A 20,374-nucleotide genomic window follows, 5' to 3' on the forward strand; every position below is an offset into this window, starting at 1 on the left:
CCCAGGCTCTCTCTCTTTCTCTCTCACAGTAAATCTTACATAAAAAGAGAAAAAAAGACTTGTTGATTGAGGGGTGCCTGGCTAGGTCTGTCAATATAACATGTAACTCGTGATCTTGGAGTTGCACATTTGAGCCCCAAAATGGGTGTAGGATTCCTTAAAATCGTTAAATAAATAAATAAATAAATAAATAAATAAATAAATAAATAAATAAATAAAATTTGTTGATTGTGTTATTCTATTTCCCTATGATCTCATTTATGTCATTGGGATCTACTTAAGTATGAAAGAGATGTAACAAATCTCCTAAAGTAACTGTATTTTCATCAACTACTCTTTATGTTTTGAACAAATTTTGCTGTCACAAAGAGCATCTAGGTTTGGTGCCTACTTGTTATAACTGTTACAGCTACTTTGTTAGGAATTAATTGGGCCTTTCATTATTACATACTGTCCTATTTCATTATATCCAGTGCATTAGCCTTGAATTCTACTTTAAACTACATTATATTACCACCTCTGCTTTTGTAGTGCTTGCACTTACCTGGCCTACTTTTTTTTTTTTCAACCTTTCATTATTTGTTTTAAGTACTCTTCAACTCTATCTGACAATTAAATTATTAGGAGAATTGGACCTATTGACATTTAATTAAATATATCAATTTTTTAATTTAATTCTGTTGCTTCCTTATGTTTAACATTCCATTCAAATTTGTGCTTGATTCTTTTTATTTCTGTATTACTATGTTGTGATTAAAAGAATACCAAGTTAGAGGTTAGGAAGGTGGATTTAGTCTCAGCTCTCTTACTGAGGTCTAGATAGACAAGAGCTTAACCTCTTTAAGTAGGTTTCCCCCTTCTCATCAAGAAATATAAAAATTCCTGCTTCACCTGCTACTTTATTTTGGGAGAAGAGGGAGTAGAGAATATCAGGGTAGGGAGACATCAAGAGGGATACTACGAAAGCTTAAGGATCCAATGGAGAAAATATTATGACAACCTAGATTCCTCAAATTTGAGTTTACAAACTTTAAAAGTATCAACAATAAAAAAAGGTAGGTTCTCTGCTACCCCAGAGGACAGAGTAAATATGTTTTAAGAGTTGAGAAGGAAGGGAAGGGGGTGAGAAATGACATACAAAACCTTATGAAGACTAAAGTCTGGGAGATGAAGAATAATCTGGGAGTCCAGGGCTTTTTGTGATGACTACTTACAGAGAGACAAGCAACAGCAAGACAAAAAAAATATTTGGAGAGAAAAGAGTAGGGTTGAGAAAGGTCTTGTCAGAAGCTGGCTGAATTCCGAAGACTCCAACTTGACTCCTGCTGATGGACATGGGGTTGGCAGAGGGAGGGATGGTCTTATTCCAAACAAATATCATTATCCAATAAAGAAGAAATCAAATGACTACAAAATAACTTGGAAATTAAAAAAACAAATGAATTTCTGAATCAAAAATTTCAAATATATCCAAAGAGCAATGAGAAAAGAAATACACCCTACCAAAACCTATGGGGTACTTGTTCTTAGAGGACACCCTGAGTAAGGACTAAAAAGAAGGGAACTTAACACTTATCTTAAGAAATTAACAAAATAAACCAAAAGAAAAGTAGGAAGGGGGGTAGGAAAGAAATGAAGCAATTTCTCAAACAATTAAATAAATATATTCCTCAGGACACTAGGGTGGCTCAGTTGGTTAAGTATCCAAATCCTGATTTTGGCTCAGGTCATGATCTCAGAGTCATGAGATCAGGCCCCAAGCCAGGCTCTTCCCTGAGCCTGCCTGAGATTTTCTTTCTCTCCCTCTCCCTCTGGTTCTACCCCTACTTGTGTGTGCACATGCTCTCTCTCAAATAAATAAAATCTTAAAAAAGAAAAAAAAAAAAAGAATTTGCTTTAAATTTTCTAATTTAAATAAATAAATTTTCTAATTTTTTAATTTGAAATAAGTATTACTTAAAGCATTTTTCATGCTCAAAGGTCACCTAGAACAAGGAAATTTTTCTCCTCTTTTCCTGATTTCCACATCATTTTCTGTGTTTTAACGTCTTTATTCATTTTGGTAAATTCTACCCACTTTTTCCATTTCTAGCTTCTATTGTGCTTTATTTTGTTTTCCAGTCTCTACTGTCCCTTGTGATCCTTCCAATTTCACCTTTATTTCAGTGATGGTTTTATTTTCTTTATTCTTTCTGCTCAGCTTACATTGCATTTTCTCATGCAGTCACACTATCTCTTCCCTGACCTCTTCTTATATATCATTGCTTTGTGCTCTCAGTGGTAAGTACTTTCAAAAAGTGTTTCAAATTCAGAGCAAAACAGCTGGGCATGATTTTCATTTCCTTTACAGAAATATTTTTTTCTGTTGAGTATTCTTCAACTCTTCCTTGTTTTTCTGCTTTCTTCCTTTTTGATTCTTGAATGGGAAGGGAGGGGCTTTAAGCTGAAATCCTTTTGATAATTCATCTTTAGAGGTAAGGTTGTTTTGGAAAAGCTATTTGTAAGAGGTTCATGCAGAAGGCTATAGTGGTTCCAATTCCTGACCAGCAAAACTTTGTCTTGATTCAGGGTGTTATAGGAGAATCATGTAGGGTTTTTTGTTTTGTTCTTTTTGTACTTCTCAACAGCCAATGGAGACAGGCAGCCTTGAAGTTTTCACAATGCAAAGACATCCCTTCCCCTCCTGCTACAGATAGGGACAAATGCAAAAATGGCTTGTTCCTGTGATTGTTTGGCTTCCCCTCTTCCTTTGAGTCTGAGAATCAAACCAGGTGCAGGGAAACCCCTGACATTAGCTTAAAAAACCATTTTGCTTTTGCAAACAAGGGATTTAGGCTTTGCATCTCCAGGTGGGCCTCTCAGATTCATGAAGCATCTCTGGCTGGTTCTAAGCTCTGCAGCTGTGGCATCCTCACCCTTCTTCTTCCCAAATGCATCCTGCTTATGCTACTGCTTTTGGCAGCCATTCCACCTATTTTGTGGCCTGGGGTTTTTAGCTTTCTTCTAGTTCAGTGGAATATGGGGCTTGTGTTTTACTTTTTCTCTCTCTTTGTTGTTATTTTGGGTAACTGCCAGAAAGCAGAAGAAAAAAATGCCAGCTTTACTGTACCATCCTCAGACTCAAAACCCAACAATTATGTTAAAAGAATATTTTAGGGACGCCTGGGTGGCTCAGCGGTTGAGCATCTGCCTTTGGCCCAGGGCGTGATCCTGGAGACCTGGGACAGAGTCCTGCATTGGGCTCCCTGCATGGAGCCTGCTTCCCCCTCTGCCTGTGTCTCTGCCTCTCTCTCTCTGTGTCTCTCATGAATAAATAAATAAAATCTTTAAAAAATAAATAAATAAAAGAATATTTTATACAAGATAGAAACTTGAATGTCTCACTATATTACTGAAAGATAGAGGTGTGCTTTCCTTACTACTTTACGTAAAATACTAACTTTCCACAAAACATTAATTTTTACAGGGCCATTAGCAACTGAGTTGTTTTTATTTTAAAAACTCATGTGTGTATTAGTTATAACTAAAGCAGAAAATAATCTGATGTCTAAATGTAAAAGATACTTTTCAAGACCCAGGGTCCATTTGGGAAACAAATTATGTATATCTAATCAGTATACCACAATCATAGTACTGGTTTTTAAAGCAGACAAAGCCTTTTTAAAAATAAAGACAATACATAATTTGTCATGTCCAAGTTCCCAGATTTCATCTGGGTTTAAAATGAAGAGATACCTTTACACTGTATATTGATCATTCCCTTAGTACAATTTTAACTCTAGGCAAATTCATTTTCCTGCCAGTTCCTACTCTTCTCCTCGCCATCCACTGTGAGGCATGTACTGAGTGAAATGAAGTTTTAAAACTAATTTTTTTTTTACAACTAATTTTTTAAAGGAACAAATAATATAGCAAAGCCAAATTAAAGTGGATTTTAAATTACTAGTGTTTTTTTTGTTGTTGTTGTTGTTTTGTTGTTGTTGTTTTTATTTATGATAGTCACACAGAGAGAGAGAGAGAGGCAGAGACACAGGCAGAGGGAGAAGCAGGCTCCATGCACCGGTAGCCCGACGTGGGATTCGATCCCGGGTCTCCAGGATCGCGCCCTGGGCCAAAGGCAGGCACCAAACCGCTGCACCACCCAGGGATCCCTAAATTACTAGTGTTTTAAGTGATTTATTTTCACACATAAATGTAAACCTGTAAATATTAATATGCCACACAAAAGCTAAGTAATGCCTGGTATAACTTACTAAACATTTAGAGGCACTAGGAGTTTATTTTTTTTTTTTAATTTTTATTTATTTATGATAGTCACACAGAGAGAGAGAGAGAGAGGCAGAGACACAGGCAGAGGGAGAAGCAGGCTCCACGCACCGAGAGCCCGATGTGGGATTCGATCCCGGGTCTCCAGGATCGCACCCTGGGCCAAAGGCAGGCGCCAAACCGCTGCGCCCCCCAGGGATCCCCCGCACTAGGAGTTTATACTGAAGAAACAAAACCTCTTCCTGGCAGAATTCTAAGTAAGAAATGTAGATGGAATGATGGGATTTTAAAAAAATCAGCATCTGACAACCACCACAGAATGACAGGATGATACTTTAAAGAAATTTGGCATATATCACCTTAAGTAACCAAAGTCCCATCACCAATAATGGTACAAATATACACCATGCTCTGAGAAGCACTTTGCAATTCCTGCCAAAATACATGACCCAAATCTAACAACAAAGATATATTTGACAGATGTAACTGAAGGATTTCTACATTATTATCGACCTGTATGTACTCTTCAAAAATGTCAAGGCCATAAAAGACATAGAAAGACCAAAGAACTGCCCGGATTAAGACACTGAAGAGAAATGACAACTAAACTCAGTTGTGATCCTGGGCTGGATCCTGACTAGAAATAGTTTTGAGTTTTTGTTTTTGTTTTTTGTTTTTTGTTTTTTGTTTTTGCTAAATAAGACATTAGGGGGACAATTAATGAAATCTGTCTGTATACAGTAAAATTGTATCTAGTTCACTCAGGAAATACACATTGAAGTATTTAGAGAGCTTTCTGTAATTTTACTCTGAATTCAAAGTTGTGTGGAGAGAGAGCATGATAAAGCATATGTGATAAATATTAACATCTGGGGACATACAAGAAGTCTTGTACTATTTTTTACAACACTTCTCTAAGTATGAAATTATTCAGCATTTGAAAGAAAGAGGAAAAAAACCTACATAATAAATAAATGAACACGAATAAATGAACATAATAAATGAAAACAAACCCAGTTAAGAGAAACTATTTTCCCTAATAATAATGCTAGGATCGTATTTAATACATTCTACTCATCAGATCATGAAATTTTAGAGCTGTAAGAAAAATGTATTATCTCTCAACAAAACTTCTCCATTTATAGGTGGAAACATTGAAGTTATAGGACTTCCTCAAGATCTTGCCAACTGGTTCAAGGCAGAGCCAAGGCTACTATCCTGCTCTGACTCAGCTCTTTCACATTGCAAGCTGTCTCTTAATACCTTTATATTGTCATCTACTCCCTAAACATGTGATACACCAAAATATTTAGCTCAATCTTCTCTTATATTCTAGTAAGCTAATGTGGCAAACCACTTTCAGATCTAAATCTCATCTTAAAAAGGCATTTAAATATTACTGCTCCTAAGAATCTTTAGTAACTAATATCAATAAACATGTTGAGTTCAGAATTATGCAGGATACTATTGCAAACACTAAAAACACAATATTAACACACTCTAGTATTAAGTGATACCGTTAGGTCCATGATGATAGATACCAAGTCTATATTATTCATCATTACAACCTCAATCCTTAGGACAGTACCGACATACAATAAATATTCAGATAATTGCTAAGTAAAAGACAATCCATAGTACAAGAAAGAAATGTATGTATAGATTAATCATAATCATAATACCCACAGTGCTAACCAAGTGTCATGAAACAACAAATAAGTCATTTTTGCTTGGTGAGAGCTACAAAGGCTCCAGAAACTTAATGAAACCAAAGCTAAGCTTTTAAAGACAAATAATTCAACAGACTTGGAAGCAATGAGGTGGTGAGAGGGAGGGTAGAAGGAATTAGATAAAAGACTGAAGGCTAGAAAATACGTGGTATTTCTATTGAATTTTTAAACATAGGCTTACCTATCGTTGCTGCAAGTTCTGGATCGAAAGTATCATCTGTGAACCTCAAGAGCAGGCTAAAAGAGATGTTTAAAAGACAGATTAGAAATTTGTCTTTTCTCTAACCATTTGGCAAAACATTCATGATTATATTTTGTCACAAATTAGACACAGGTAAGAATAGCTGATGTAGGTCTGCTCACAAGAATAATGTCTCACTGCAGAAATACAGAGAGGAATTAAATTATTGGAAGGCAATAAAAGAATCCCAAGAGCAAAGAAGTTTCCTTAATATATTCCCCATACTCCTCTACACAATTCTCAAGTGTGAAAAGATTTCGGTTTCACGGTGCCTGGGTGGCTCGGTCTGTTAGGCATCTGCCTTCAGCTCAGGTTATGATCTCAAGGTCCTGGGACCCAGACCCAAGTGGGGTTCTCTGCTCAGCGGGGAGTATTCTTTTCCCTCTTACTCTTCCTCTGTACTCTCCCTCTCTCTGTCACTCTCTCTTCTCAAACAAATAAAATTAAAAAAAAAAAAAAAGATTTAGGCTTGATTTTGGTTTTTAACTATAAATGTATCCTTGTGAGAAAATAGTAGCAACACATCATACTGTAATGTGGACAAAAGGGGGGAAAATAAGTCTCTTGGAATGCAACAAGCTAATTTTTTGTTTAAATCTGATGTATACTCCACTCTGAATTCAAGTATAAACAGAAAGCTGCAGACTGATAAACAGAAAGCGTAGACTGACCAAACAATAGACAGCCAGAGTAAGTATAATCTGGCAAATGCTAGGCAGGGTGAATGAAAAAAGTAGGCAATAGGGAGCTCCCAAAAGCTTTTTTTAAAAAAGATTTCTTAAAAAATAAAAAGTTAAAAAAATAAAGAAAGAAAGAATTCTTGACAAAAACTGCTCATTTTAATGCCAGCAAAAAATGCCAGCAAGAAAATTAACAAAAGACAACTGCCATGGTTATGGTGAAAGATAAGAAGGACTAAACCTAAGAAATGGTAAAGAAACTAGAAAGAGATGAGAGATGAAATAATAGCAAAAGACACATATGAGTACTCTAAGATTTCATATCTCCCAGAATTATTTATTTATTATAAGGCAGAAGGGTCAGTTATTAGAAGCTATTCAAAAATACAATCTAAGTTTCTGTTAAAGCCCTAAATTTATAAAATTAATCCATCTTCCTTCACATTATCTCCCACAATAGGACAAAAGACTGTTCTATCGACCTGTATGCATTAATAAAATCAAGGAAATAGCTATCAGACGTCTGACATGAAAAAAAAAAAAAGTATGAATTTTTGTTGCTAGAGGTTTTTTTTTTTTTTGTCCAGAGTATACTGCAACACATAATGGCCTTTTGGTATTCAAAAGCCGGTGTCTGGGACACCTGGGTGGCTCAGTGGTTGAGTATCTGCCTTCCTAGAGTTCCACATTGGGCTCCCTGCATGGAGCCTGCTTCTCCCTCTGCCTATGTCTCTGCCTCTCTCTGTCTCTCATGAATAAATAAATAAAATCTTAAAAAAAAAAAAAAAAAGCTGGTGTCATTAATTGTATTGAAGGGTTAACTCTCCCTTTCTTGTGTTTTCAATGAAACCAGCATCATAGAAGTAAAATAGATTTTCTACTTAACATTGAACCCTCTTGATTATAACTTTGCTTACTTCCAACATGAGTTAGGTGACTGCACTAACAAGAGTCTTAAGATTGCACTTGTAAAAATGTTCTCCCCAACATTAAGTTTTTAAATTCATAAAAGTGAAGATTTCGCTAAAAATTTAGTTACTCGTATTTTAAGAATGGAAAAGGTATATATCCATGCTCAGTTACTACAAAGACTCAGTTACAAAAACAAAAGAAACTTGCAGAGTACTAGTAGTAGTAAAAATACCAGAATAATAAAATAACAATGGTATTGGCTATTATTTATTGGACAGTAACAATGTGCCAGACGTTTGAACCAGCGGTTCTTCTTACATAATTGCTAATCCTTACAATAACCCTTGTCATTAAAGGTACTTTGTCAGAAAGCCAGGGAACTGATATGGTACAAAACAACAAATTTTAATACCAGCTCTGAATATAAGCAGGTCATGGCAAGGGATACATTGTTAGCTGGAAATCTATTCTAAACTCTATGTTATGCTTCTTCCTAGGCAGAGTCTACTTCTCTATTAGACTTTTTAAAGACTCCACAACCAGAAAATGATTAAGAACCAATGCTATTTACGCGTTCATATTTTCAAAGTTAGAGGAGAAAAATACTCTCCATGCAGAGCTATAGATGGAAGGAGTAACTACCAGTTAGAGGAAATAAAATTTGTAATAAACAGTGCGATCATAACTAGTCTGCATTTCTTAATTTACAAATGAAGTTGGCCAAAAAGGATAGGGATACAGAGACATAGGAGGGACAGCAATTTAGGTAACAGAAGGTCTCTATAACCTTCCAGTTTCTTTTTTTTTTTTTTAAGATTTTATTTATTTATTCATGAGAGACCCACACAGAGAGAGGCAGAGACACAGGCAGAGAGAGAAGCAGGCTCCATGCAGGGAGCCTGATGTGGGACTCGATCCAGGGACTCCAGGATCATGCCCTGAACCAAAGGCAGACGCTCAACCACCGAGCCACCCGGGCGTCCCAACCTTCCAGTTTCTGAAACACTTTGCTAGTTCTTTACTTCACCATGGCTCAAAGCATCTTATACATTTAACATTAGATAAGGTTTGAGGGATTTCTATTCCAACCTCATTTTTCAAACGAAGAAATGAAGGCCTAGAGCATTCAAGTATCACACAGGTCACATAAGTGGCAGCACCAGTTTCATAATCCGGATCTCCTGTCTGCTACCACACACGCTGATCACACTCCAACAGTCTGAAATAAACTGGAAAAATAACCTACTAATAAGATATCCTTTGTCGGGCAGCCTCGGTGGCGCAGGGGTTTAGCGCCGCCTGCAGCCCATGGCGTGATCCTGGAGACCAGGGATCGAGTCCCACTCAGGCTCCCAGCATGGAGACTGCTTTTCCCTCTGCCTGTGTCTCTGCCTCTCTCTCTCTCTCTCTCTCTCTCTGTATCTTTCATGAGTAAATAAAATAAAATCGTAAAAAAAAAAAAAAATATCCGGGGATCCCTGGGTGGCTCAGCGGTTGAGCGTCTGCCTTGGACTAGGGGCGTGACCCTGGAGTCCTGGGATCGAGTCCCACGTCGGGCTCCCTGCAGGGAGCCTGCTTCTCCCTCTGCCTGTGTCCCTGCCTCTCTCTCTCTCTCTCATGAATAAATAAAATATTTAAAATAAATAAATAAATAAATATCCTTTGTCGTGCAACAATACAAATGATATTTCACTTCCATTAACTCTAGATCTGTAAAGAAATATAAACTTATTGGTCAGAACAATTCTTAAAGACTATATCCACGACAAATGTTTTTGTACTAACTTAAAAAGCACAGGCTTCTATCTTAGTAGAGTCATTTGTTCTCCGGGTACCCAGAAAGAATAAGTATTCAAGATTGTTTTCCATAGCACAGCACAAGCACCAATAATGCAATATCTAGCTAGAAAAATAAGCCAACTTTCTCCCTGAACACAACCCTTTCTTGAAAGAGGTAAAGGTGTTAAAATTTGGCAGTGAGCAGCTGAAAATTCATTAAGTACTGAGAAAAGTTTGGAGCAGATTAGATCCAAACATGTTTGTCTGAGGGGAGGGAACTAAGGAATCCAATAAACCACTTAGCAGATCTTAGGCTAGAGGAAGAACCTCAATTATGTAAACATTCTATTAACCTTCCAGAAAATTTTAACACAACTTAACCAGTCATCCACCAGATACATTTAGGAAAATGTTGCCTACCAAAAACTGTATTGGGTTGAACTATATGAAATGACAGTCAACCCATTCTTGACTTCAGAATCAGCAATTTCATATGCCTTAACCTACATGAGTCACATCTCAAGAAAAAAAAAAAAGATCACAGGGCTATAGAAGTCCTATTAAGACAATGTTCAATATAGCAACTTTTTAATCCCAAATATAATAGATGGTGATCGTGAAAATCACTCAGTCCTTTAAATAATGCACACACACACTCCCCACACTACTATACTAGCCCACAGTGTTTCATTAATCTATTCCTTGTTATGTACAAATCTTTCACTCCAAAATACGCTGTCCTTAATATATTTAAATGAGAAAAATTGGAAATATATTGTCATACTTTGAAAATATATAAAATCGCAAAAAGAACGTATTACAGAATAAAATCTGAAATCCTTACGCATCTAAAAAAGTAAAACTTGATGAAGTGATCTGAACTTCTGGAATTGAATACTGTTTACAAACCAGGACAGCCTCGACTACTAGGATTAATAATAATAATAATAATAATAATAGCCAGATGGCAAGGGTAACTTTACCTGGAGAACTTTGTTCCAAGGCTTGAGTGAAATCACAACCCGCTTGCAACACCCACTGCTCGCTCGAGCTCCACTGCTCTTACCTGATCTCAACTCGAACTCCTGCCAATTATAATTTTCCCTCAAGAAAAAGCCAAGAAAAGAAACAGCATACTAATTTGTTCCTTGACCTCTCTGCTGTGGCAGAATGCGGAGTGAAACAATTACCCTTTATTCTCAACGGTGGTCCCAGCTTAAACTCACAGCATCTTGGACTACAGTGAATTACTCCAGTAGTCAGAAGGCCAAAGCGTTCTTTCACAAGCTGACTCCGAAAAACACGGGGGGTGGGGCACCCAAGTAGGCCAGGAATGTGACCTAGGGCGTCACGAAACTTCCTGTGTGGAACACTACGTATTCAGAGAAAGCCTGACAGAAATCAAAGGACTGAAGTTTCAACTCCAATCGCGGGATTGACGGCGAGCCTGAACCCCCCGGCCGGGTCCAGACTCGGGCCCACACCCGCCCGCCGCGCCCGAGGCTGCTCGGCAGCGAACCCGCCGGCCGAGCCGGGCGGCGGCCCTCAAAACTGTTCTTTATCTGGTACAACAGGAGGGGAAACGTATCCAGACGAGTCCGGACTGCCAGAGGCCCACACCGAGGCGGGCGCGGCGGGGGGCGGGGGGCCGGGCCGGGCCGCGCCGGGGCCGCGGGGCCGCGGGGCCGCGGGGCCGCGCCGCCGACAGGCCTGGGAGCACGCGCGGAGCCCGCCCCCCGGCCCGCACCGGCCGCTGCCTTTACCGTTCCCGAGCGGCCCAGCACACAGCCGCCACGGCGGCAGAAAGCCCGCTGCCCTCGTCACCGCCCGCAGACCCGCCTCACCTGGACTTGCCCACGCCACTCTCGCCGATGATGAGGATCTTCAGGGTAGTCAGCACGTCCTCGTCCATCCTGACCCTGCTCCGCTCTGAGCCCAGCCGGCCACCCGGGTCCGGTTCTCAACCCTTCCCCCCCGGGAGCGGTGCCCGCGCATGCGCAGCGCTGCGCATCTGCCACCTTCCTTCCTACCCGGGCTATTTAGGTTGCACAAGCGCCGGTCTTCCCAGTTCCGCCTTGAGGAAGCGCTGCGTCTGCGCAAACTCAGAGTCTCCCGCGTCTTTCCGGAGTGATTAATCAGCCTTTGCGCAAGCGCAGATGCGAAGCCCCGCGTGTCATGTCACCCTCCTTTTGTAGGCTGTCGCTCCTCCCCGGCCCGAACCTAAACTTCCTTCGCTGGCTGGTGTTACGTGGGAAAGGACTGAGCTGGCCGAGCGGGGCGCTTTGATTTCAGCAGCTAGCTCGTAACAGCTGCAATATACTTCTGTTACTCCATATCGTATCATCACCATAAACGTGTACACTTTAGCTAAACATGCAAAGTTTTATTTCCTCAACCACCAGTGCCCAGTGATATAGGAAAAGAAGCCCTAATTCATCTGGTTATTTAAAGCGTTGTCTCTTACCCATCAAGAAGCCACAAAGGAAGAAAAACTTACTTTCGGGAACAGTGATTAAATGGATATGCTATTCAAATACTTGCATTAAGCTCATTTTCACTACTGACTACAATGTTCTAGATATTTCATGTTGATTATGATCCTTTCAGTTCAAAAATCCAAGTAAACATTCTGATATTTGAACATAGAGTGGAGAGGATAGCAACAATTCAAGGTAGGCCATGGATTTTATTATTTTATGACATATTAAATAAATAGCTGATATTTAGAGCAAATGATAAAAAGACCATGATGTCAATAGCCAACAACTTCAATTACCAAAAACCAGGAAGAGAAAAGCTAACAAAGGATCTCAAAAGAAAATATAGTGTTAGAGGTACTTTTTTATTATAAAGTTAGTTGTGAGTTATTAATCAGTGTAGTCTGAGAATCTAAAACCTAGATAAACCTGGTATAGATAGATTTCTTTGTCTGTACTACCTTTGCCAAGTATGGGTTTGCTGGCTTTATAAAAATGAATTAGAGAATGGTCTGCATTCTATTATCTAGAGGAGTGTGGAGAACCGACTCAAATTCAATTTAAACTTAAGTCTTCCTTAAATATTTGGTAGAATTCACCTGTGAAACCATCTAGGCCTGGTGCTTTATTTTTGAGAAGGTTATTTAATATTGATTTAATTTATTTAGATATTGGGTGGAATTAGTCTTACTTCCTCTTTACCTATTTGGTAGAATTTCACCAGTAAAACTATTTGAGGTTGGAGAATTTCAAAAGAATTTTAACCAAGAATTAATTATTTTAAATAATTACATATATATGTATATATGTAAAACTGTATATATGTACACAGCTATATATAGTTATATCATTATATATTCAGGTTATCTATTTCACCTTTAGTCAGTTTAGGGAGTTTGTGTTTTGTTTTGTTTTGTTTTAAGATTGTATTTATTTATTCATGAGAGACACAGAGAGAGAGAGAGAGAGAGAGGCAGAGACACGGGCAGAGGGAGAAGCAGGCTCCATGCAGGGAGCCCGACGTGGGACTGGATTCTGGGTCCTCAGGATCACACCCTGGGCTGAAGGCAGTGCTAAACCGCTGAGCCCCCCGGGCTGCCCGAGTTTGTGTTTTTTAAGGAATTAAATGAGTCTATTTCACTAAGCTGTTGAATTTATATAAGTAGAGTTATTATCCTTTTAATGTATCCAGTATACATAGTGTTTCCCCCTCTTTGTTTCCCTTGAAAAGAAACAAGGGGACTAAATTTCACACTCACTCTGAGCTTAGAAGCTATGTTTTCCATTTAAGTCACCACCAAAGGACTTCTTCTAGAACTTTCTTTCTGTGCCTCATTGCCCACTTCTGGTACATTGAACTGAGGCCAGGAAATTTTGAAAATAAAAAGAATGATAAATACAGCTGCTTTAGTGGTATTTCAAATCCTAGTCTTCTTTCCCAGGCCATATGCTATTTACTTTTCAGAGTCCTTAAATAGTTGCTCCACACATTTTTTCCAGGTTGTATAACTTCATTCAGTGGGAGAGAAGAAGTGGAGTATATCCATTATTTTTTACCTAAGAGCAGATACTTTGACCAGTTCCTTTTGAGTTTTGGCATTTCTGGCCCTCTGGCACACTCAGGCCAGATCTATTGAGTAACATGTCAAAAGCTCAAACGTCAGCAGATGCCTTTCATTAGTGTATTTAAAACATAACGATTTATTTTATGATATACTATTCACAATCCTTGATACACATAGAGATCATTGTCAGGGCTCATCCCATACTATTCTCAGCCAAGTTGTATTGTCTGTCAAAGGAGTATCTATTTAGGAATAGGCTGCCTGCCTTCACCCACCGATGATGAGCAGCCTAGCACCACCTCAAAATCTCTCACCCTGCTGCTCTCACCTAAGTATGCTTACGTTAAGTATGTCCATAGTTTAGTTCCAGAATGCCAAGAGGTGTTGACAGATACACAATATGGCACACCTGGGCCCCTATCTGACTCTCTTCTACACAGAGGACTCGGGGCTTCCCTATTCTTGGTGCTATGGTATCATTGCCCTATGGGTACCAAGCCAGCTGGCTGGAACCTGCTTCTGGCTTCATTCCTGCCAGCCTCATTTCTTGTATCTTATTCTTTTTATGTTCTGAGATAATTCTTAGAACAACCTGGGTCTGTATCTAATACTCCCACTGTCCCCATTCCAAAGCAAGCTTGTGTCTGTCCTCTTCTTTGAGATCAGGTTCTCTTTATTCATAAACTGAACTGAATCTGTCCACTTTTATTAGTTTTGGTCTTTTATGGGTAGAATATTTTCCCAAGCTTCTATCTATGATACTTTTTATAACTGCTTTCTCCCTTAATGCATTGACTTAGCATTTCATTAAAAAAATAATAATAAGTAATAGTGAGAGCACTGTTTTTTCCTGTTCCCAATTTTAAGGGGAATAGCTATAGAGTTCCACCTATTGTTTGTTATTTCCCATAACTTATCAATGCAATGTATTATATCAATGAATTTTTGCTATATTATTCTATGCTGAGATAAATCTTGATAGATTTTGGCAAATTATTCTGGCAAATTATTCTTTTATACACTGTTCAGTTATATTCTCTGGCACATTATTTATGAGTTTTCATATATAAATATATTCCTCAGTGAGACTGAAGATACATTTCCTGTAAGTCACTTTCACTTAGAGAAATTAATTAGTTAACTATTAAGAGAAAGAGAGAACAAGCACAGTGAAGAGGAGTGGAGAGAGAGAGAATCTCAAGTAGGCTCCACACCCAGCACAGAGTCCGGATGTGGGGGATGATCTTATGACCCTGAGACCACGACCTGAGCCAAAATCAAGAGCTGGAGGCTTAACTGACTGAGCCACTCAGGTGCCCCAATTCTGAATCATTTTAAACACTCAGATCAGAGTAGAGAATAATATAATAATGAACATCCAGTTTTATCAAATATGATAAGCATCATAATTTAAGTGTTTTCCATGGAAAGCATTAAACATTGCAGATTTGAAACAATATGTGTGTGCTCCCACCAGATCCCAACTACAACCCAGTGATAATTACTGTCATAAATTTAGTGTTTATCATGCTCATACATGACATAAGATTTTTACTACCTAGTTATGTATCCTTAAACCTATTTTATAGATTTTTTTTAACTTGATAATTTTATCAAATTACACAGGGACTCAACACAACTTGACATTTTCATTCAGTGTTGTTTTAGAGATTTACTTATGTTGTGAGACATAGCTATAATTCATTTAAAGTGCTGTATTATAAATTCCATAAAACTATGTATTCACCATTCTCTCTCTGATGTTTGCAGCATTTGGCTAGTATATCTTCTTTTCCCTTAAGCTAGACTGAGTTTGCATTTCCTTTACTTGCCAACCAAAGGGTCCTAACTGACACATTCAAGAAACCTCTAAAAGTACCCCATATAGACCTCTCTTCAAGGTGTCTAAAATCCCAACTATCAACATCAGTCTTGGTTAAAGCATTACTTTTGGAGGGATCTCATAAACTAAAGGTATTTTCTAGGAACCAAAGATGAACTCATGACATTTTGCATAGAACTGGAACCATTGCTACTTTGGTAGCTATCTCTTAAAAAAAGAGAGACACAGAGAGAGAGAGAGAGCCTTAGGTGGAGAATAGTACATAGCTCTCATCTTGTGGGATTATGAAGGAGGAAAGCAAGCCTGAACTGGGTAGTAATTGGGAGAAATTGTGAATTCAGGTTTAGCATAAAAGTACCAGGCTACTAGACCTGAGAAGGTCTAGCAGCTTATCTTACAGGAAGACAATGTTCTCTATGAAAGGCCACAGGGTCTAATCAGACAGACCTGGTTTCTTTTTTTTTTTTTTTTTTTTTGTTTTGTTTTGTTTGGTTTGGTTTGGTTTGGTTTGGTTTTGGCCAAACTTTTATTTAGTATTCTGTAGTTGCTTAACACACACTTAAATGGTCTTATTGGGGGAGGGGATAGGGGAGGTTCTTGTAGATTCCCAAGGAAATGTCAGAAAGGCAAAATATGGCCAGCATTATCCATTTGCTTTTTTGGATTTACTGGGTGAATAGCACTTTCCTTAAATAAGCATCTGATCTCAGGTTTTTCATTACTGAGAACATTGAGATTTCAGTTTGAAGACACTCTGAAATCCTAAGAGTAGCATACCCCGACCACCCTCTAATAGCTAGCTTGTTTGTATAGGCAGAAAGATTCACCTCTCCATTTTAGAAGGCTAGATGTTTGTGGAAGGTCTTAGAATTGCTTTGCCTCATTTACTGGGAAAAATCAGATATAGGAAGTGGCCTTTAGGGACACTTTTAACTTGAAAAATTACAACACTAGTACACAAGTAAAGTCTTAACACATTTAACATTTGCTTATTGAAAGCAATGTCATAAAGTCAAATAAGATTAAACAGTTTTACTTTTTTCCCTCACAAGAACATAAAAATTATGGAAGGGGAACTTAACAGGAAATTTTAAAAAGGTAACACAATTTTTCCTTTTAGTAGTCCTTGGACAGTTATGACAGAAAAGGTTCCACTTTTTTGTTTGTTTTCTTTGAACGGGGATTTTGGTCCAAAGTTTTGTTTTGTTTTTAATATCTGCTTCTGCCTCCCCCTCGATCAGATCGGCTTCCTCCACTGCCACCACCTCTTGGTGCTCCGCGGCTTGAACTGCTGTAGGAATCACATGGCGGAGGGTACCCCCTTTCCAGAGAAGGGGGAAGCCCTCTTTCTTGTCTGCCAACCCGATCACGACCACTTGAGTAGAGATCACTTCGGCTGCTTGAGTAACTGTCTCGACTTCCACCATATCCGTCACGTGAGCTGCTGTAATCATCATAGTGGGGTACCCTACACGTTCAGAGAAACTTCTCTAGTAACAAACTATAGAAATGATCCCTGAAAGTATAGTCTTCAGACCTGGTTTCAAAGCTTCATTCAGTCACTCACTGTGTGACGAGAGGCAAGCCATTCAAGATTTTAAGCCCTGATTTCTTCATTTGTAAAACAACATGAGTTATACCTACCTTTAAGGGTTAATTATATAACATGATGAATATACAGTGACTGGTGAACAGCAGATCCTCAATAATGATGGCTATTATTATTATTATTATTAATTCAGCCAATCCCATCAGTCAGGACTGCCATCAGAGATAATGATTCCCTAGGGATTTTACTATGGAAGGATGAGTTGAGGATTATTTGCCTGGGGCCCTGTTTCAAAGCTGGAGCTTAAAGTTTATCAAGGGGTACACTTTGCTTTCTAGCAAAGACATCTCTTGGAAGTTTAGAGTTTGGAGCAAATTATACAGTATGACATCCATTCTCCTACCCTCCAAATATTAGATTAGAAGGAACACAGAGAGACAGCTCTTCATGTGACACCCCCCCCCACCCCCGGCATGGTGACAGGTCGCCTCTGATATCTTCTCAAGTCACTGTGCATCCTGTAGTTATTGCATTGTTCAAGTGGTGGAAGCCAGATGCAGTTCCAAGGAAGATCTTCTGGACACAATACTTTCTAGGGGGAGAGAAAAAGCCAGAAAAAGCAAGCACGTGATGACATTGATAGAAAACAGGGACTAATTTTTTTATGTAAGAGAAATCCTCCACAGCCAGGCCAGCTCCTATCTCTCTATACCTTTCCTGAACTAACTTCTCGGATATTCCCTTCTTGACCAACTGCCAGATCCTCTTCTCTGCCTACCGACCCCCTCCTATCACCAGTGCAGCTCATAAGCCCTCAAAAGGTAACTGGTGAGTGACTGGTGAGTGTTGACAGTAAAACTGCCTTTGGAGACACAGGAGGCACTTGTTCATGTGGCTCTGTTAAGGTATACCTGGTGTCCTGAACTGAAAGCAACTAGACAAAGGCATGCTCCTGTGCTGGAATAGACTTCACTTCCCCTGGCAGGGCTTCTAGGGGTCAGATCTCCATCACAGGGATCCCAGGGGATCTGGCCAATGGAAGGAAACTGGGAGATAATGGAGGCGTTTTGTCCATTTCCTATAACTTAAGGATAGTCCCTAGGTTAGAAAAGAAAAGGAAAAAATGCCCTACCTTATGTTTGAAAGGTAGTTAGGGAATCAAGCCTGGGGTAAATTTCAATCACCTTGAGAATGTAATTAGAGTTGCAGATATGTCTAAAAGTGAAAAGGAGGGGAGCTGCTAGGGGAGGTTGAGAAGTTCAACCCTTCAGAAACACCTGGAATTTTAAAGGTATCAATGCTGAACTCTACCCCTCAAGAGGTTCTGATGTAATTGGTAGATGTGACTTGTGGGGGTTTTGTATGTGTGTGTTTGGCTGGTTGGTGGGGTTTTGGGGGTTTGTTTTCGGTGTTATTTTAAATTCTTCAATACTAATGTGCTGCCAGGGATGAGACCCACTCGGGGTAGAGAATTCTATGACTTTAAGTTCTCCCATGTGCTGACACATTATAGTATCAAGTGGTGGTGTTGATGGTTCTAGGAACAATAATTTCACCTGCAGTAGTGTGAACTCTGCTGGGAGAGTCCTCATCACTTATCAGACTAGGTAAAACTTGTAGAACCCAAAGAAAATTAGGGCTTCTTGGGTGATGAGGAGAGAACCCCATCGAGGAAAGACCCACGGGCTCTGAGAACTCCCAGGAACAGGATGCAGAAGGTCTCTTTCCCATCTTGAACCCCTAAACCATGATATTAACACAATGACTACATATTCAGTGATTTGTATGCAAACAACATAAGCAATTGTGCCTCATGTGGTGAACTTCTGATTGTATGCCAGTACAGTAATAAAACTAAGTTACTCACTACCATGCTCTGGGTTAGAGAGCATATGCTGGCATGTACAGACTCTTTGTTATTACAAAATCCTATGCTGGTTGGTAGAGAGAACAAAAAGGCTTCTGGAATGCTTGTAATGTTCTGTGTCTTGTTCTGGATGCTGGTTATATGGGTGTGTTCAGTTTATAAAAATTAATAGATGTATACACTTAGGAATTGTGACCCTTTCCGTATGTATTGGATACTTCAATACAAAGCATTTTTAAAGATAAAAAACTGACTACTGCTTCCATTCAAGATGTGAGTGGGGCTGGCTAGACAATTTTTTTAAAGATTTGATTGATTGATTGATTGATTGATTGATTGATTTGACAGAGAGAGAGAGAGAGAACACAATCAGGGGGAGCAGTAGAGGGAGAGGGAGAAGCAGGCTACCGGCTGAGCAAGGAGACCAAGGAGACCAACGTGGGGCTCGATCCCAGGACTCAACACCATGACCCAAGCCGAAGGCAGACACTTAACTGAGCCATCCAGACACCTCTCGTCAATTCTTCTCAATGGGAAAATAAATGTCATATTGACCTCTTCTGCTTACAGAGCTTGGGAGGAGGAGAATGGAGGTGTGGTGAGGACTAAGGAAAGATAGAAATTGCAAAACCTGCCAGTTCTTCAGGGCTGCACAGGGGTGAGTGTTTGAAGGGATGGCCTTTGGTTTAGCAAAGTGATGAATGCATCTTCCAATAGGTGGTGGTGGACCCCATCCTGAAGAGGGGGTAGAGAACTAATTGCTCTGCCCTGTAAATGATGAAAATCTAATTTAGGGGAGAGCTAAACATGAAGGTATCTAGAGAGTCTGGGAATAGGGGAGGATACCTGAGTGAAAAGATTGATTATGATGTGTGTGATGGCAGATTGAAGCCAGGGGAAAAGATGGCCAGAAAGAATGGCCATTCTGGAAATGCAGTGGCCCAAAGACTTTTAAGAAAAGGGGTATCTAATACTTCATTTCAAATTGTTTATCACCTGTAAGGAAATTGCCCGCCTTTGCTCCAAATCCCCCAGTAACATCTGCTACCCTGCTTACTCTGCTACCCACACACCCTGTAATAATCCAAACCAGCCACATGGAAGGGTAACATAACTTACTGACCCAGAAATAGCATGAGTGATTTGATTATTTTAACTGGCCCAATGGAAAACATGGAATTGAATTTTGTTTTAATAATGATACATGGTGGATGTGGGGCCTATCAAACTCAAAATAGATGGGCAGGCCCGGGTGGCTCAGCGATTTAGTGCCACCTTCGGCCCAGGGTGTGATCCTGGGGACCCGGGATCAAGTCCCACATCGGGATCCCTGCATGGAGCCTGCTTCTCCCTCTGCCTGTGTCTCTGCCTCTCTCTCTCTGTATCTCTCATGAATAAATGGATAAAATCTTAAAATAAAAAAAAAAAAACTCAAAATAGAAAAGTGTAACACTCTTGTAAAAAA

The 20,374-nt window shown here is 39.3% G+C and overlaps 1 protein-coding gene, 1 long non-coding RNA gene and 1 pseudogene across 2 annotated transcripts in view; 1 reads left to right on the plus strand and 2 right to left on the minus strand.

Annotated features, from left to right (window-relative positions):
- RAB18 (RAB18, member RAS oncogene family) overlaps positions 1-11,676 on the minus strand; it is a 40,107-nt gene extending 28,431 nt beyond the window's left edge. Inside the window, exons 1-2 of the mRNA XM_038529958.1 lie at positions 11,453-11,676; positions 6,178-6,233 (exon numbers count right to left, since the gene is read on the minus strand). Coding sequence (XP_038385886.1) covers positions 6,178-6,233; positions 11,453-11,520 — 124 coding nt within the window. The 5' untranslated portion in view covers positions 11,521-11,676. The remainder of the gene's footprint in view (positions 1-6,177; positions 6,234-11,452) is intronic.
- On the plus strand, positions 11,358-18,935 carry LOC119870091. The gene is made up of 2 exons (XR_005355249.1): positions 11,358-12,280; positions 16,735-18,935. It is a non-coding gene; the product is annotated as an uncharacterized LOC119870091 (long non-coding RNA).
- LOC119870579 lies at positions 16,916-17,025 on the minus strand (annotated as a pseudogene).
- Positions 18,936-20,374: the final 1,439 nt, after the last annotated feature.

This window comes from Canis lupus, chromosome 2, assembly GCF_011100685.1.
Source record: "Canis lupus familiaris isolate Mischka breed German Shepherd chromosome 2, alternate assembly UU_Cfam_GSD_1.0, whole genome shotgun sequence".
NCBI classification, from domain to species: domain Eukaryota; kingdom Metazoa; phylum Chordata; class Mammalia; order Carnivora; family Canidae; genus Canis; species Canis lupus.